This window comes from Mandrillus leucophaeus, unplaced genomic scaffold (genome assembly GCF_000951045.1).
Source record: "Mandrillus leucophaeus isolate KB7577 unplaced genomic scaffold, Mleu.le_1.0 Scaffold265, whole genome shotgun sequence".
NCBI classification, from domain to species: domain Eukaryota; kingdom Metazoa; phylum Chordata; class Mammalia; order Primates; family Cercopithecidae; genus Mandrillus; species Mandrillus leucophaeus.
The window spans coordinates 234,068-251,868 of record NW_012102754.1 but is presented as its reverse complement, the minus strand read 5'-3'; the positions used below and the strand labels follow the sequence as shown (position 1 = coordinate 251,868).

At 49.3% G+C, this 17,801-nt stretch overlaps 1 protein-coding gene across 1 annotated transcript in view; it reads right to left on the bottom strand.

The window, feature by feature from the left end:
- CCDC13 (coiled-coil domain containing 13) overlaps positions 1 to 17,801 on the bottom strand; it is a 90,807-nt gene that overhangs the window by 31,713 nt on the left and 41,293 nt on the right. The window contains 7 exon segments of the mRNA XM_011984312.1: positions 950 to 1,126; positions 4,133 to 4,294; positions 7,092 to 7,196; positions 8,425 to 8,541; positions 13,173 to 13,262; positions 13,811 to 13,953; positions 15,595 to 15,611. Coding sequence (XP_011839702.1) covers positions 950 to 1,126; positions 4,133 to 4,294; positions 7,092 to 7,196; positions 8,425 to 8,541; positions 13,173 to 13,262; positions 13,811 to 13,953; positions 15,595 to 15,611 — 811 coding nt within the window.

Genomic DNA, 17,801 nt, shown 5'->3' with positions numbered 1-17,801 from the left:
CTGCCTCAGCCTCCCGAGTAGCTGGGACTACAGGCGCCCGCCACCTCGCCCAGCTAGCTTTTTGTATTTTTTTTCAGTAGAGACGGGGTTTCACCATATTAGCCAGGATGGTCTCGATCTCCTGACCTCGTGATCCGCCCGTCTCGGCCTCCCAAAGTTCTGGGATTACAGGCTTGAGCCACCGCGCCCGGCCGACTTCCTCTTTTCCTAATTGAATACCCTTTATTTCTTTCTCCTGCCTGAGTGCCCTGGCCAGAACTTCCAACACTATCTTGAATAGGAGTGGCGAGAGAGGGCATCCTTGTCTTGTGCTGGTTTTCAAAGGGAATGCTTCCAGTTTTTGCCCATTCAGTATGATATTGGCTGTGGGTTTGTCATAAATAGCTCTTATTATTTTGAGATATGTTTAATCAAGAAAGTTTTTATAGTCAGATAAACCTGCTTTGAACTCAGTTGTATGGTCTTAGATGAGTTATCTAATGAATTTGACTCTTAGTTTCCCCATCTGCGAAGTGGGATTAAAATATATAATCCTAGAAGGTATCTTGGGGACTAAGCATTATAACATGCCCAGAAGGGGAAGGGTTCTGTGCCACCACAGAGACAAGAACTGGTACTGGCTCCTCTTGTCCCTTTCATTCCTTGCTGAAAAATAACCCAGGGTATAATCCCACCTCCTTCCCCCAACACATTTCTGTCTCTTTTGGGGTCCATAGGCCTAAGTGCCTTGTGCCTGGTGCTGCTCCATCACTGCCCTCAGGCAGCCTCCCTGAGCTGCTCCTGTCCCTGGGGCAGGGCTTTGGTGCTGGGGGCCATCTGGAGGCAATGGGCTTTGGGGTTACACAGGTGGCATTGAGGGGTGAGTGAGGGCTCACTCTGGCCATGGCTGCAACCCATCCTTTGGGGAACCAGCCCTGGCTCTTGCCCTGCCTGAGTGGTGGGGCCATACCATGAGGGCATCGATGAGCTCGTCATCATGCCGGCCCTTCTCCACCAGGGTCCCCATCTGATTCTTGAGGGTCTTCACCTCACTCGACAGCAGCTTGTTCCGAGACCTCATGCCCTCAAACTTCTTTTTTAGCTCTTCAAGCTCTCTCTGGAGGCCATCCCGCTCACTGGCAAGTTTCTGTAATTAGAAAGTGAGGGCATGGGCAGCAGGGCTGTGTGGGACCTTGGCCACATCTGCTTCCTGGCTCCTACTCAATGGCAAGGCCTGGGGCTGGGGGTGGGGGTGCTTGTTGAATGCCACAGAGCAAGTCACTAGAGCCAGGGCCCTGACTCCCAGCCCAGGCCTCTCAGGGATATCAGGTGGCCAGCAGCCTCCCACTCTTGCCCTAGCACATGACAGCACTAACGGATGACAGCACTCCCCACCTCAGCCTGAGACACAGGCTTCCTAGCACATGAGAGGAAAGCCGCCGGCCAACTGCATGTGTCCTCCAGAGAGAACAGCCAGTCCTACCCCTAAACCCCACCCTGAGCAGGGGAAAAGAGAAAAGCAATACTTTAGAAAGAGTGCTAGGCTAGGTTCCAACTGCAGCACCTTGCACCACCGGGAGCTAGAATGAGAAAGGAGGGTTGTTCCACTTCCCCCATGATCATTTGGCACAACCCTTGACAGCACCTTGCTTTGCCAGCTACCAACTGGAAACTCACATGCAGTGCACATCTTCAGAGTCTCTCATTCACTCATCCCTTCATTCTCAAGTGTTTCCTGAGGGCCTACTCTGGGCTTAGTGTTGTTATAGGTGCTGGGGGACAGCAAAAAGCAAAACAGTCCTTGTCCTCAAGGAGCTGATAATCCTAATGGAGGAGACAGATAATGTCAAATAGGGACAAATACTTGAAAGTAGGAAACAGGAATAGTGAGAAGGATATGGTCAGGGAAGGCCTCTCTGAAAAGGTGGCATCTGAGCAGAGATTGAAGGAGATGAGGGGAAGAGCAAAGGCCCTGGGGTAGAAGGTGTGTGGCTGAAGCATAGTGAGTTAAGGGGCAGAGGCTAGATTAGTCAAACCCATAAAGACAAGATGGAGACATTGAGGAGGAGCTTGGGCAGTGGGTGACATCACCTGCTTGAGCCTGAGGGTGAACTGTTGCTGGAAAAGTGTTTTCATATCCTTGATGAAGTGAATTATAGAAATGTAAAACAAGTAAAACATGAACCCTTTTCAGGGAGGCAGCCATTACTCACCTGTAGCTCTCCTGCCTACACACTCCAGGCTCTCATAGATGCCTGGCAGAGGGAATGCATGCAGGAAGCTGTTTCCTTCCACCCACCATTGCAGCTTATGGTCAGCCCAACTGTTCAACATAATCTGTTCTGCACTAACATGTAAGTCCAAGCTAGGTGCATTTCAAACCCAACATTTCCAAATCTCAACTCCCTTTCTCCTCTTGAACCCACCCTGTCTCCCTTACCCACCCACTATACTCCCTAGCAGTCCTTTATAACTCTTCCTCCTCATCTCTCTTTCAAGTCCAATCTGTCCTTGAGCCCTAGAAAGTCTGTCCTCACTGTCCCAGGTGTCTGGCCCTTCCATGACAGTCCACTGTCTTGGCAAAGATCCTTGGTCATGTCTCCAGGATCACTATTCTGCCTTCCATTCCTCTTTCAACCCATTCCTCCTCTTGCTCCAACCATGTGACCTTTTCAAAATGCACAGTTGACCACCTCCCTCCACAACTTAAAACCCTTTGGTGGGCCGGGTGAGTGGCTCACGCCTATAATCCCAGCACTTTGGGAGGCCAAGGCAGGTGAATCACCTGAGGTTAGGAATTCAAAACCAGCCTGATCAACATGGTGAAACCCCATCTCTACTAAAAATATAAAAATTAGCCAGGCGTGGTGGCTTGTGCCTGTAATCCCAGCTATTTGGGAGGCTATGGCAGGAGAATCTCTTGAACCCCAGAGGCGGAGGTTGCAGTGAGCTGAGATCACGCCATTGTACTCCAGCCTGGGCAACAGAGCGAGACTCCATCTAAAAAACCAAAAACCCTTTGGTGGTTCTCTACAGCCTTCAAGATACAGGCCAAAAGTCCTCGCTGGCATACAAAGCCCAGCAGGCCCTGCCCACCTCTGTGGTCTCACTGTTTCCCTCCTCACAGCTGATGGTCTAGAGCGCTGGGAGGTGCAATGTGGTCATGGTCACAGCATTCCTAACACGGGGCCTAACCCAGAGTTGGTGCTCACAGGCAAAAGTCTCCTGATGAAAAGGCAAGGCCTCACTGTTAGGTAGCTCACTGCCAGGGCCACTAAGTGGGCCTGTTGTATGGCCTGCCTGCACCTCTTCATGCTGCTTCTGCTACCTTCTTTAAAGTGGGCCCTACTCCTCACTCTCATTGCAAGTTTGGGGAGGCTAACTCATCCCCTCAAACCTTGAGGCAGGTATCTGAAGCTTGACCAATCAAAACACCCTGTACTCTTGGCCACAGTGATGAGTTCAAGGATGGCCACATAACCTGGCTAGCCCAAAGACACTCAATTCTGGGAATTTGATGGAACTATTGTGAAAGAGAAACACTTTGTAGAGGCTGTATTGGAGAAGAGCAGCTGGGACTACCCAGGGTCCCTGTGGAAAAGAGTGAAGCCAACCCAGGAGAAGTTGCTGAGAGCAAGGCCCCAATCTGCACCTGAAGCTAGGCCACCTCTGGATTGTTCATTTACATGGGCCAATAACTTCTCTTTGTTGCTTAAACCTGGTAGAGTTAGAGTTCTGACACTCCTAATGCAGCCAGTGAGATGCGGCCCCTGGTGCTGAGTCCAGTCCAGCCTGCCCACTTCTTTCATCAGCCTGGAACTTTCCTTCTTCAAGCCCCATCTAACCCTATCATACTTTTGGGGCCGTGGCCCTCCCCTTCTCCCTTTTACAATGAGAATTTCAGGTACAGCACCTCCAAAACAGCCAGGATGGGACCACGAAAAGTTCATTAAATGGGCTCACAGTGAGGTCCCAGTCAGGCAGCTCAGGTTGGTTTGACAGGACGTGAGGAACATGCAGAGGTGACTCAGGTCCACTGCCTAGAAGGGGTGGCTCAGACTTCCGACCACATGTGCCTCAGAGCCCTTGCAGGCACCATCACGATCTCTCCTTCCTACATGTCTGGTTGACCTCCTCACTGGGCATGCGTTACCTCCAGGCCTTCCTGTTTTTCCCTTTCCAGGCTGCGGATCCTCAGCAGGTTTTTCTCCTGTGCCGACAGCTTCCTTGGGTCTGGATAGACAGACAACTCATCACTGCCTGTTCCCACAGACTGGCTCCGGGACTGGCCCAGTTGCTTCTCAAGCTCGCGAACCTGAGGATGGTAAAACTCATTGTTCCACAATGGGTCTGCAGCCAGCCTCTACTACTCAGAGTGTGATAGGAGACCCCATGGACTGAAGATGGAACCACCTCTCTAGATGGCTGTGGTAGCCCCATCTGAGGAGGACTAGGGGTGGGGGACGATCTGAGCTGGCATCTTGAGCAACACATTGGAAGACACCAGGGAAGTTCAGCTTAGAAAAAAGGTGAATGACAAAAATCACCCTATATCTGAGGGGCTGTTTGAGGCTAGGAAGCAGACCTGTGGCCCCAGGAACCAGGGAGGGATAGGATGGCAGGTCTCAGTTCAAGAAAGAACTTCCTTATTTTAGGTATTTATTTATTTAGAGACAAGGTCTTGCTCTGTCGCCCAGACTGGAGTGCAGTGGTGCAATCATGGCTCACTGTAACCTCTGCCTCCCGGGCTCAAGCAGTCCTCCCAGTTCAGCTGCCTAAGCAGTGTATATATATATATATATATATATATATATATATATATACACACACACACAAAAAGAGACGGGGTTTCACCATGTTGCCCAGGCTGGTCTTGAACTCCTGGGCTCAAGCGATCTGCCCACCTCAGCCTCCCAAAGTGCTGGGCAAGGAGGAACTTTCTAACAGACAGACCACCTAAGACTGGGTGGGCTCCTCGGAAGATGGCGGTCACTTACAGGAGATATTGCAGAGGGGAAGGCAGGGTTTGGAAGCAGAGAGACTGGCTCAAAGCCTCACAGACTGTGTGACTGCGCACAGGTAACTCTGAATCTCAGTTCCCTCATCTGTAAGACGGGACTAAGAGTACACCCTGCATAACACTGTTATGAGGATTCAGTATCATGAAGTTGTCTGAGCCTGGGAATCCTCTGAGGTTCTTCTTGGACTGACAAATCTTGGTGCTTACTCCAGATCAACAAACTAGAGCTCTAGGGGAAGGGACTTAGAATCTGCATTTTAAATGCTACAGGTGATTTTTAGGATTAGGTAACTTTGCAAAATCCCAAGATGGTCTAGGTGAAGGTGTCAATACAGCCTGGCACACGTGGGCCCTCAGCAAGTGGCAGGTAGATGTCATCCCACAGAACAACATCCTTATCACCCTTATAACACTAGGGTAGAAGCAGACAACTCCTAGGATCCTTCTGACCCTGGTTTCCATGTCAACACAACCAAATGACAAAACAACGTTGGTAAACTTGAGCCAGGAAAGGAAGCACAATTCGCTAGGCTCCCTGGCAAAGGGCAGGGGCACAGCTTTGAAGGCACCCATCAGTGCCCTCATGTGGCGCTGTGAGGCAATTCCATTTAATCATTAAAGAACACTGTTACCTTTAAGAATTTGACATACAGGGCTATGCACGGTGGCTCACATCTGTAATCCCAGCCCTTTGTGAGGCCGAGATGGGCGGATCATGAAGTCAGGAGATCGAGACCATCGTGGCTAACACGGTGAAACCCCATCTCTACTAACAATACAAAAAATTAGCTGGGTGTGGTGGCGGGCGCCTGTAGTCTCAGCTACTCGGGAGGCTGAGGCAGGAGAATGGTGTGAATCCTGTAGTCTCAGCTACTCCAGAGGCTGAGGCAGGAGAATGGTGTGAACCCGCGAGGCGGAGCTTGCAGTGAGCTGAGATCGTGCCACTGCGCTCCAGCCTGGGAGACAGAGCAAGACTCCGTCTCAAAAAAAAAAAAAAAGAATTTGACATACAACTTAATGACAATAATAAGGAAGTTGTTTTGTGCTTATTATGGTCAGGCACTGTCCTAGGTGCTTTAGAAATGTTATTTTATGTCACCCCATTACACAGGTGTGAAGACGAAGACATAGGAAGATGAAGGGGTTTGCCCAAGGTCACAGAGTTGGCAGACCAGTGGCCAAACGTAAACTCAGGTCTCTCGAACCCCAAGGCCATGCACTATCATCTATTAGCTTCTTGGAGTTTTTCCCCCTTTATGTTGGCTTCAAGGATCTCATGGGAGACACTGAGGATAAAAGCCACTGTGACACTTTAAGTCCCTGGGAACAAGAGTGATATGCTTGGCAAATAGTGGAAATCACACACCTTCTCACATGTTTCTCAGTTTGAAGGCACAAAGGGAAAAGAACCACACCTAACTTTTATACAGTGCTTCCTCCATGCCAGGCCCTGTGCTAAGCACTTTACAAGTATTGACTCAATTCACCCAACAATCCTGTGGGGTAGGCATCGTTATTATCCCCATTATACAGATGAGGAAACTGAGGCACAGAGCTAAAGGAACTTGCTTGAGGTCACACAGCTGATGAGTGGAGAGCTGGGATTTGAATTTGAGCAGTGTGGCTCCAGAGCCCTTGCTGTTAGCCTCTTTTGGTATGCTCCAAAATATTCAGACAATAAAGAGGGAGACAAGGCTAAGTTTTTATTGGGTAATTAAAACTTTCAAAAGACTACAAGCATCTGGACAAAACTGGAAAAAGCTTACAATTACAACAGTCACGCAAATTTACATAAACTAGGGGAAAAAAGATGCCTGGAGTTAAATAAATCAAACCAAAGGCGTTGGCATTTGTTAAGCTCCAGTGCCTGGCATGTGGTAAGTGTTATATAAGAGCTTGTTCATTAAATAACAAATTAGAATCAGGCTGGTTGGCGAGAAGGTAAAACAACAGCCCTGCACGAGTGCACTGTGAGACCTAAAGGCCTTTTTTGGGTACTGTGTCCTTAAGTCTCTATGGGGGTCAGGGCAGGTCTTTCTGGGGCATTTTAAATCCTTTGTTCAGGCCAGGAGAAGTCTGGTGACTCACCCACCTTGCTCTGCAAAACAAGAATTTGTTGAGCCCGACCCCTCCAGGTCCCTGGTGAGGATAGGAGCTGCTGGACATTGACGTCTTCCCCAACCTCGCTGGCCAAAACCTGAAATAAGGCAGGGCCTTCAGTGTGGCCAAAAGAGAGGGCTCCACCAGACCCTGATGCTGCTGCATATTTAGAGGCATATTCAGAAGCAGCCTTCACCTACACAATCTTCTTCCCATCTCAGAGCATAGCCCTCAAAGGTCAGTTTACCATGTCCCAAGGGCAGCTCTCCCTGGGAAAGTGGTAAACCCATCATCCCTGGCATTTCTTGGCAATGCTTAGAGCCGCCAAGAAACTGCCGGCAATTCCCAGATAGGGCCCCTTGCTCTTGACATATTCTGGGATGACTGAACCACAAAGCTGACCAACACCTGCTTCCTTAACCCATTCACCTGTCACCTAGAGCTGAGCTAATTCTGGCTATAGGAAATACATCGCCACAGGACCCGGGCCTCTGTGAAAAGCCACAGACGAGTGGACTGCTGAGTGCAGCAAAGGTGGGCTACTGAATGTCAGTTGGGGCACTGTGGTCCAAGAAGGGCCCAGCTTTGCGATTATTGAAGTGCAGCGCTCAGGCCCAACGTCAAGGCTTTGAGGCAGAAACAATACGCTCCAGCTTGTGACCTGGGCCCCTCTGAAGCCTGTCACAGAAACCTGATCCAGCGTACCAAGTCTCTGGCGCTTGTTTCCACAATAGAACACTGTTTTGGAAATCTTGGCCAGTCTGAGTGGTTCCAGCAGGGAAGACAAATGCCAGAGAATTTGCTATGTAAATAAAAATAAATAACGAACCAGCTGGGCCTGTGTCCCAAGTCTGAGCATTTTCCTTTGAAAGGGTCCTTCAATACACAAAGAACCTCTTCATTTTCTGTTACAGACAGCAAAGCAGAAGGCAGGTGCTGGCAGGCTTCCAAGTTAAGTAAGGGTGACATTAAGGGGAGACCCAGGATCTACTGGGGCACAAGTTGTGCAGGGAAGGCTTAATGGACTCTTCCTGGGTGGACAGCACTGTCCTCCTCAGTCTAGGGCTGGGCAGGCACCACAAGGGCATCTACGCTGCGGGGGTGGGGGTGGCAGGCTCAGGTAGTCAGCGACTCTGCCCACCAAATGGGTATGGACCAAGGACTGGCGGGAGGAAGGACTGGATCTGGAGCCTGACCCAGAGCAAGCAGTGTGCTCATGGGGCTGAGCACTCACGGCTCCAGAATGGAATCCACTGTGCCAGCCGTGCTCTTCCCAAGTCCAGCCCCAGCCACACAAGAAGCCCCAAGCCCTGGCTCTGAAAGACCTTCTGTGCCATCCGCAGCTCCTGCTTCACAGACTGGATCTGGTTGCGGAGGTCACTCATCTTCAAGTTGGTGGCTGCCAGCCTGTCCTGCAGGGCCTTCACCTCTGGGGTCTCCGGCTGGGTGGGAAGGACAGGAGAGAAAGTAGTCATTTATTGTCTACATGGGAACAGTAATCATAGCCCCCATTTATCCAAGTCTGTGCCAGGCACTGTGCTAAGTGTTTGACATGGAGTAACTCATTTAATCCTCATAAACCCCTGTGAGGTAGGTTCTCTTGTAAGCCCCTTATAGATGCAAAATAGAGGCTAGTGGAAGGTAAGTCCTCTACTTGGGCTATCTGGTTAATAAAGGTGGAACCTGGATTTGAATCCTGGCAGCTTAACTTTGGGACTGAGCTTTTTGCACAATGTTGCACACACACGTGGGTGCATGCCTTACCGTACAGGTGAAGCATCTGGAGAGAGCGGCAGGCTCCACGCCTCCCAGACACTTCCTGGGTGTGGACCCTCTGCTGTGCTCAGAGACTGGCATCACAGCTAATCCATCTTCACTCAGAATAAAGAGGAAACCACCTTACTCCCAGAAGACAAGCCCAGCGTGGCAGGAGAGCCACAGCATCCTAATTCAGGATCCGCCTCTCCCAGATTCGTCAGCTTGGGCCTTGGTTTTTTGACAGCTGAGGGGCCTTGGGCTCTCTTTCCTAGCAGTGACCACTGTAATTTCCAAATGTTCATCTCTGTGGCTTGAAGAACTACAGCAACCATGAAAACTGCCTGCTGGAACTCTTAGCAGTGTCTTTTTTTTTTTTTTTAACCCAATGTTTTATTTAAACTATCTGGATGGAAATTTTTCTTAAATGGGCTGACTACCTCTCTGTCTTCAGTAGACACTCCTATGACTCATAGATATTTGACAAAGGGACCTTCAAGGTCAGCCCATTCAAACCCCTTCCATAATGATGAAAATAAGGCCCAGAGAGGGGAGGTAATTTGCCTTCAGGCATACAGCTGGTTGGGGTGACACAGGTGGAATTAGAAAGAACACTGGTCCTTCCCCTGCCCTGGCTGACTCTTCCAATTTAAGCTGCTGCTAATGCTGGGCATCATGGCCACAGAAACGTTGGTTGTCAGGCTGAGCATCCCATCGGGCAATGATGCTGAGGCCCTCTGCTGCTGCCCCAACAGGGCAGAGCAGCTGAACTTCAGGAAACAGGGCTGGTACTACAGTGGCTTTCTGACCTTTCTCTATCAGGCACAAACAAAAGCTCCTGTGAATGCTAGTGTGAAAGACAGATCCAAGTATACTGGGTCCAGGAATTTCCATAGACCCCAGAGGCTCTGGGCAGCCCAGCTGAAAACCATTGGCCAAAGAAACTAGACATGGACACCTGGTCCAGAAACCCTGGCCTCATCCAGTGTCCTCATCTATGGAAAGGGTATGCAAATACTTCCCTGTTCCGCTTCCTCAGAGCACCACCATCAGGCTAAAGAGAACAGCCAACGTGAACAGAATGTGCCAGCTGAGAACTTATATGAAGCATAGGTATATCTTTTTTTTTTTTTTTTTTTTTGAGACAGAGTTTCACTCATTGCCCAGGCTGGAGTGTAATGGCATGATCTCAGCTCACTGCAACCTCTGCTCCCCGGGATGAAGCGATTCTCCTGCCTCAGCCTCCTGAGTAGCTGGGATTACAGATACCTGCCACCATGCCTGGCTAACTTTTTGTATATTTTTTAGTAGAGATAGGGTTTCCCGGCTAACTTTTTGTAGAGATGGAGTTTCACCATGTTGGCCAGGCTGGTCTTGAACTCCAGACCTCAGGTGATCCAACTGCCTCGGCCTCCCAAAGTGCTGGGATTACAGGTGTGAGCCACCATGCCCAGCCATCCTGTTTTTAAAAGTATATTTTGTTCTGTGTTCTTCCTCCTGTCTGGCCACCTGCCATCCCTGCGTACTCTGTTGGGTGCCTGCCTCTTCTCCTGTTAAATGTGTGGCTTTGAATCTGCCTTGGGTTGGGAAGCAACACCCCTCCACCCCCTGCCACGCCCCTGCCCTGCCTGTCAGGTCTCTAGTGCCATGAGCCCCAGTGGCCCTGACAGTGGGGGTGCTGAGAGCTGTGGGAATACGTGTGCTTCCATATGGCTGCAGTGACCCTGCAGCATCTCTTTGATCTGCTCAGAGCATGGAAAAAGCATACAGATTGGATCTGACTCTAGAACCTAGGCAGTGATGCCCTGTCCCAGTCTCATTTTCTCATCTGTAAAATGGGGATATGTAATGCCAATCTCCAGGGAACCCGTGAGGGTTGCTAAGACAATGCATGTCAAGGATGCTGTCTGGGGCAGGTCCTGATGGAGGGCAATGCTGGCAGGTCTAGCTTGGCTTGAGTGGGCAGCTGGCAAGTGGGCTGAGGGCCAGATGGTGTTCTGGAGAGGGCTGGATCAGGTTCCATCCTCCTGGCTTAGGCAGCTGAGCTAATCCTACCTCCAAGCCATTTCAGAGTTCTTTCTGCCCAGAGTGAAATTCCACAGGCTTTGTGGGGGACCTGGGTATGGGCACACTCCCTCCCCTACCCGAGGCTGTTTTCTTTGAGAAAATAACTAAAACAGTCCATGGGGAGCAGATAATGCCAATGCCGCTCACATCACAGCCTCCTGAAGCCCCAAGCAGAGGGAAGGGTGTTCAGCTCCACTCTGGAATGTGCTTTGGAGGCCTAGGGTTGGAATGTGGATTGAGCCTGCAGGCTTCTGGAGTGTGGCTTGGGCTTGGGCTGCCCTGAACAGCCTAATGAGGGGGAACATTGCTTTTGCTCTCACTCCGATCAGGAGATGCCAGGGAGAACACGTGGTACTGATGAATTGAGATCTGCAGCCCATCACACACTCTTCTCTCTGGAACCTGGAACCTCCCATGCTCCCTGTGGCCAGAGAATCAAGTCAAAACTCCTGCTCCAGCTGCCATTCAAGGGCTCCCTCTATGGGTGACTTCACCCCAGCTTTTTTGGCTTACATTCCCCTATTCTCCCTTGTGAGCTCTGGGCTGCAGTCAAATGTTATCCAGCTGACACTCAGTTCACCTTCCCCATCTTCCTTCTCCAGTAAGGCCAACTCAGGGATGCCCTCCTCCATCCCACCTTCTAGCTGCAACCTTAATGGAGGGTGGACTCCTCTGTGAGCTCAGAGCACAGGGGCCATCTCTGAAGGCCCTGTCCACATCCTGCCTTCAAATGACTCCTCATTCCTCCTCTGGGATTCTCCATAGACAGAGCCTCTGTTTTTTGTTGTTGTTGTTTGTTTTGTTTCTTTGTTTGTTTTGAGACAGAGTCTCACTCTGTTGCCCAGGCTGGAGTGCAGTGGTGCAATCTCAGCTCACTGCAACCTCTGCCTCCCAGGTTCAAGCGATTCTCATGCCTCAGCCTCCCGAGTAGCTGGGATTACAGGCGTTTGCCACCATGCCTGGCTAATTTTTGTATTTTTACTAGAGATGGTGTTTCACCATGTTGGCCAGGCTGGTCTCGAACTCCTGGCCTCAAGTGATCTGCTGGCCTCAGCCTCCCAAAGTGCTGGGATTACAGGCGTGAGCCACTGCACCCGGCCGAGTCTCTGTTTTTGATTCCCTGTGTCACAGGGCTTAGAAAATCCCATCAGGCTGAACAAGCAGTTTCCTATCCAGGGCAGCCCTAGTTGGGGATGTGGAGGTGCTCAATGTGTGGAATAAACCAGGGGCAGCTTAGCAGTGTCCTCTGAAGCCAGGAAAGGCCCTAAAGAATACTCAGTCCAGCCTCTGTAGAGGGCAGAGCCCCTCTGCTGCCTCCCCAGCAATGAGACAGGTTTACACAAGACTACTCTTGAGGAGGCACATTCATCCCCAAACCTGAGGGGCCCATCACTGCACAGCGAGGACTGAATTCTCCTCAAGGAAGGCACAGGGCAGTCTGATTCCAGTGTAGGCAGCAGGGAAGATAGGGCTAGAAAACAAGCACCTAATTGGGAGTCCTGGGGCTTGGCTGCCTCTCTCACCAACTGGCCTGGCTTCCCAAGAAAACCCTTGGTGAAGCCTCCTGGAATGTTCTTTAGACTCTGATGTTATTTACTGTCTGGTGTGGGGATAAACCAACCCACTAGGTCAGACTGACTTCCTTTCATGGAGCTGCAATTCCCACCTCTTGAATTTCATGAACTGTCACTGGTTTAGTAAAATGGGCTCTGGGGAACAAGTCCCCATTTCCAACAGCCACTTTTACTCTGTAGATTTGGAGCTCTATGAAAGGGAAAGTGTTCATAATATGAACTGCCCTATAAAGAACAGGATTCCACTGGGCAGTGGTGAGCTCCCTGTCCCTGGAGTAAGGTGGAGGCTGGATGTGTCCCCAGTGAGGATGCTGTACAGGAGATGGCTGGGCTGACAGTGGGAGGTCAGTTGGACCAGGCCTTCCCTCTTGATCCTGAGGCTCTAGTGTTCCAGGGTTCTCAGGCTCCTCCCAGCCTTCCTTACTGGAGACAGAGTTGGAGCTACACCCTCCATGGCTTCCAACAGGACATTCTTGGCCTCAGGTCATACACTTGGTACTGTTCTCTGATGTCTGCTCTGAGGATGCAGCAATGGTAGACAATGGGCATCTGGCTCGGCACCGCGGTTGGGGGTTGGGGGTGGACCCCAGGTAGAGGTACCTACACACCCGTGGAGGAGGGGAGGCCCAGGCCCATGGCTGCCTCGCGGACTCTCCAGCACAGAAGAGAATTCATACCAATGCTCTGTCTCCCATTTGGGCCTTCAGTGGCTTGGCTCCTGCGTCGGTGGCCCCCTTGGCTGACATTCTGGTCAGGGCTGTCTGTAGCTGAAAAAGCAAACCTCGTGCTTAATACTCTGCTCAGCGATTGTGCAGCCCAAGGAAAGCACTCTGGTGCCTTTTGTATGTGGTTACCTATGTTGGTGGTGTGTCCTTTTAGCTCACTTTAGGATCATTAATGGAAGAATTCTCCTTTAGAAACAGCTCTGGAATGGAGAGGGCTTAATTGATTGTCTGACCCATTCCCTAATCGCACTATAGAAGCAGTCCAAGGGTTCACTAACAGCTTAATAAATAATAATGCTACACCCATAATCTGTCTCCTGAAATTCCAACAACAGCCTAGGAGGCGGGGCATAAAAGAATGATGGATTTCAGGTTACAGATGAACAGATGAGGCCAGAGACACCAAGAAGTCTGTTGGAGGGCAACAGAATTGAATTTAAAATGCAGCACCACCATATACTGCGTGACTTGAGAAAGCCTCTTAACCTTCCAACTTCAGCTCTTCCAGCTACATATGGAGAAGCTAGGGAGGTTCCCTCTTCCCCATGCTGGGAGTCCCCTCCAGAGGGAGAATGACCAAGGACCCTCACTTCCCGCTCCAGCTCCTGGATGCGATTGGTCAGCTGCTTCACCCTGGTTTTTGCACCCTCTGATTCTGCCATCAACAGCCGGTTCTTTTTTGATAGCTCCACAATTTTGGTGGCGACCATGTCTCCGGCTACACCAGCTGTCCCTAAAATGAAAGGAATGATGAGGTCAATTAAAAACACAGGCATACACATCAAACTCATGCCCCACCACCAACAGCACCAGGGCCTTAAAAGCTAAAGCTGCTTGGCATGAATGCTCATGAAGGGGCACTAGTTTAGGAGGGTCATCATATACCTAGCAGCCCTAGGACCCAACTCCAATGAGTGGAAATGCAGCCACTCAGAGGTTCAGTATGTTCTAGGAAAATGATAAAAACAGAAAGCAGAGTTTTAATTCCGTGAGAGTTAGGTTTATCACTCCAATGCTTCATGACATCCTCAGTGATAGGATTACATCCATATCCCTGTAATTTTGCTGTGCCCTCTAATGAGCAGGATGTAGTCCCCTTAGGCCTTCTATGACTCTGGGCTCAACCATTTGGCTTGCTTTGGCCAATGGCATGTTAACAGATAAGGTGCAGATAAGGTAGAGGTTTAAAAACCACTCGTGCAGTTAAACTCACTGTGTTTGCTTCTGCCCTCTCCACAGGAAGAACATACCTGGCTGGCTGGTCTCAAGAATAGAAGAGAGACATGTTGAACAAAGTGTAACCAACCTAGCCAAGCCTGGCCTAGATCCGCCAATCCCCAACCAACCCCCAGATGTTTAAGCTCAATACATGCTTACTGCTGCTAAGATTATGTGGTTGCTTCTTACACAGAATTTGGTGGTAACACCTACCCAATAGAAAGGCATATATATATTCATTTAGCAAATATTTATTTTCCACCAAGTGCTAGGTCCTCTTGGTATTAGGGATTCAGTGGTGGATAACAAAGACTTATGGAGTTTACATTCAAGTAGGGAAGACAGATAATTTAAAACATCAAATAAATAAATATGTATTCTAATATGTAGGAGGAATAAGTGCTAGGAAATAAAATGGAGCTGGGCAAGGGGGTAAGAATGAGGGAGGTGATGCTATTTTAGATGGAGTGGCCAGGAAAGGCTCTCTGAGAAGGTGATGTGTGAACAGAGACCTGAGTGAATGAAGTGAGGGCTCAAACCATGAAGAGTACTCTCACCTAGGAAGAACATTCTAAGCAGAGGAAATGGCAAGTACAGAGGTCTGGAGGTGGAATGTGCTTAGAGTATCTGAGGACCATCAAGGACTCCAGAGTAGCTGGAAGGCAAATTGCAGTGGGCCAGGGAAGGAGGCTGTGGAAGGTGACTGGAGGATGTGAGTGGGGGAAGTTGCATGGTATGGGAGCTGTGTGGAAGGCAGGCAGCGGGAGCTAGTCCAGCATGGTCACTGACTAGGTGGGTAGCCCTGACAGTCCCTTGCCCTCTGGAGTGCAAATCCCCCATCTGTGTAATGGCAGATGTGGTCAGATGGTCTGCAAGTTTCCTGAACACTTCTGACACTGTAGCAGGGAGTAACTGGCAGTCCTATTTTTTAGTCCTACTTTTTAACATGACCATGATATGCCTCAGAACAAGATGAAGGGTGACAACTGGTGGAAATCAAATAGGCACTTGATGGCTTTCAAATCACCTCAGCCCAGGCTTGCTCCTGCCAGCCTGGGCAAGACAGTGAGTGGGGCAACTAGGAGTAGCTGCCCTTGGAATCTCATGTCTGCTGAAGAGGACAAGGACACACCAAGAGAAAAGGCTCAGAACAGACCTGGAGCCCTGGAGTATCTAGAGGGAGACAGGCCCCATTCAGCAACAAGATGAAACACTTTGCTTCCTGGCTCCTTTAATAGATTGTGTCTCAGGAGGGTGTCGGTGGTGGTGATAACAAAGGATCACTGTGAAAATCATGAACTCTAGCAGTTAAAGAAATGCAATTTCAGCAGAGGTCTGGTTCTGGTTAAGATGGAATAAGCACACTCTACCCTGTCTCTTTCACTGAATACAATCAAAAGGCCTGGATAGGATGTGTAAAGCAGCTACCTGAGGGTTCTGGAAGTAAATGGTAGCAAGCCTACTGGGGAAGGAAACCAGACCTAGAAGTACAAATGGTCCAGTGGTATGTTTCCTCCCAGGACTCAAATCAGCACAAATTCTGGAACTGGCCATCAGAAAGAGGTCCAAGACAAGGTCTTTCTAGTCCAAAGAGCAGGAAGTGGGGCTCGGACAGAATGGAAAAATCCTCTGGGTATTTTTTTTTCCTATTCTTTCCCAACCTTGTCTCCAGGCAAGCTCTACTGTTGAAGCTGCAACCCCTTGATAAATGGGGGCGGCAATGGATGGGCAAACACAGAAATGCTAATTATCGGCTAAATAGAATAGTTCTCCCTTTGGGTTCTTTAAAATATGTATAATAGTTGAAAGCAAAAAGTATAACACTGACCGATGAGATTTTCAATATATATAGATATAATACATACAAAAACTGCAATAGAAAGGGAGAGGTAAAGGGACCTGGATGATGGTAAAGTTTCTATGTTCCATTTGAAGTGGTAAAATATTATTTATATGTAGACTATGAAAAGGTAATATGTATTTTGTAATCACTAGATCACTTAAAAACTGTACAAAAAATACAGTAAACAAACAAAACCCAAAAGCAATCACTAAAAATCCAGCCAAAAGAAACCCATCTATCAACTCTCAGTAGCCTGTCACTTGCAGCACAGTTTAAAAACATAAATGGAGGTCCGGCACAGTGGCTCACGCCTGTAATCACAGGACTTTGGGAGGCTGAGGCGGTTGGATCACAAGGTCAGCAGTTTGAGACCAGCCTAGCCAACATGGTGAAATCCTGTCTCTACTAAAAATACAAAAATTAGCTGGGTGTGGTGGCATACACCTGTAATCCCAGCTACTCAGGAGGCTGAGGCAGGAGAATCACTTGAACTCAGGAGGCAGAGGTTGTGGTGAGCCAAGATCATGCCACTGCACTCCAGTCTGGGCAACAGAGCAAGACTCCATCTCAAAAAAAAAAAAAAAAAAAAAAAAAAAATTAAAAACATAAATGGGCTTGTCAGATTTTCTCTCCAAAATGTGAGAATGGAAATCAGAATGATGACTTCAGAGTGAAGACCGGATTTAAATGGTTTTCAGGGACACTTAGGGCTGGCAGTCAGATGAGGCCATGACCAAGTCTGTGTTTTGGCAAAGATTGCAAGAGACAGTTAACAATGAGAGGGGCTGGGGAAGAGGGAGTAACCCCAGATCTGCTTCCCAGGTCGGCTGGGTGGAGATGTGTCTCCTGCTCCTCCTGGAGCCCATCAGCTTCTCTACAGCCTTGCAAAAGTGCAAACAGCACCTTCCACAGCTGAATCCATAGCCAGGCTGAGAGTGTAGGCTTCCTTAGCCAGGCTTTGTGTTTTTTGTTTCAGACAGAAAAGGTCAAAGAATGGAGGTAGGTGCATTAGGCTACCATGCGTCCTTAGGATACCAACTTCCCCTTTCTTTGTAATTCAGCATTGACTGATCAGAGCTTTGGTCCTATGAACGTACCTATCCTCAAATGCATTTACTTTCCAAGGCAAGGAGGGGTAGTCTGGTAGATGCTGAGTCAGCCCTGTTGCTCTCTGTGATTGGTGACATCTATAATACTTTCTGATTTATTAGCCATTTAATTGGCTAACCATTGAATTGCTCAATGGGTGTATACATAACAGAGGACAATCAAGTCCAAAGTCCCCACTACATCAGCAGGGTGAAAGTCAAACTCATAACCACAGAGATTATTGGCTCACAACCACAGATCAAAGGTCATTACCAGACCTGCAAAGCCAAAGTCCTCACCAGATTCATGGGGCCACCATGAGGTCTCCACCAACACAGCTAAGGTCTAGCCCAGACTTATAGGGCCAAGGCCCAGCCCAGACGTTGTTGGTGGTTGGGTCCCATGATATCCTCCCAGAACAGGTGACTTCC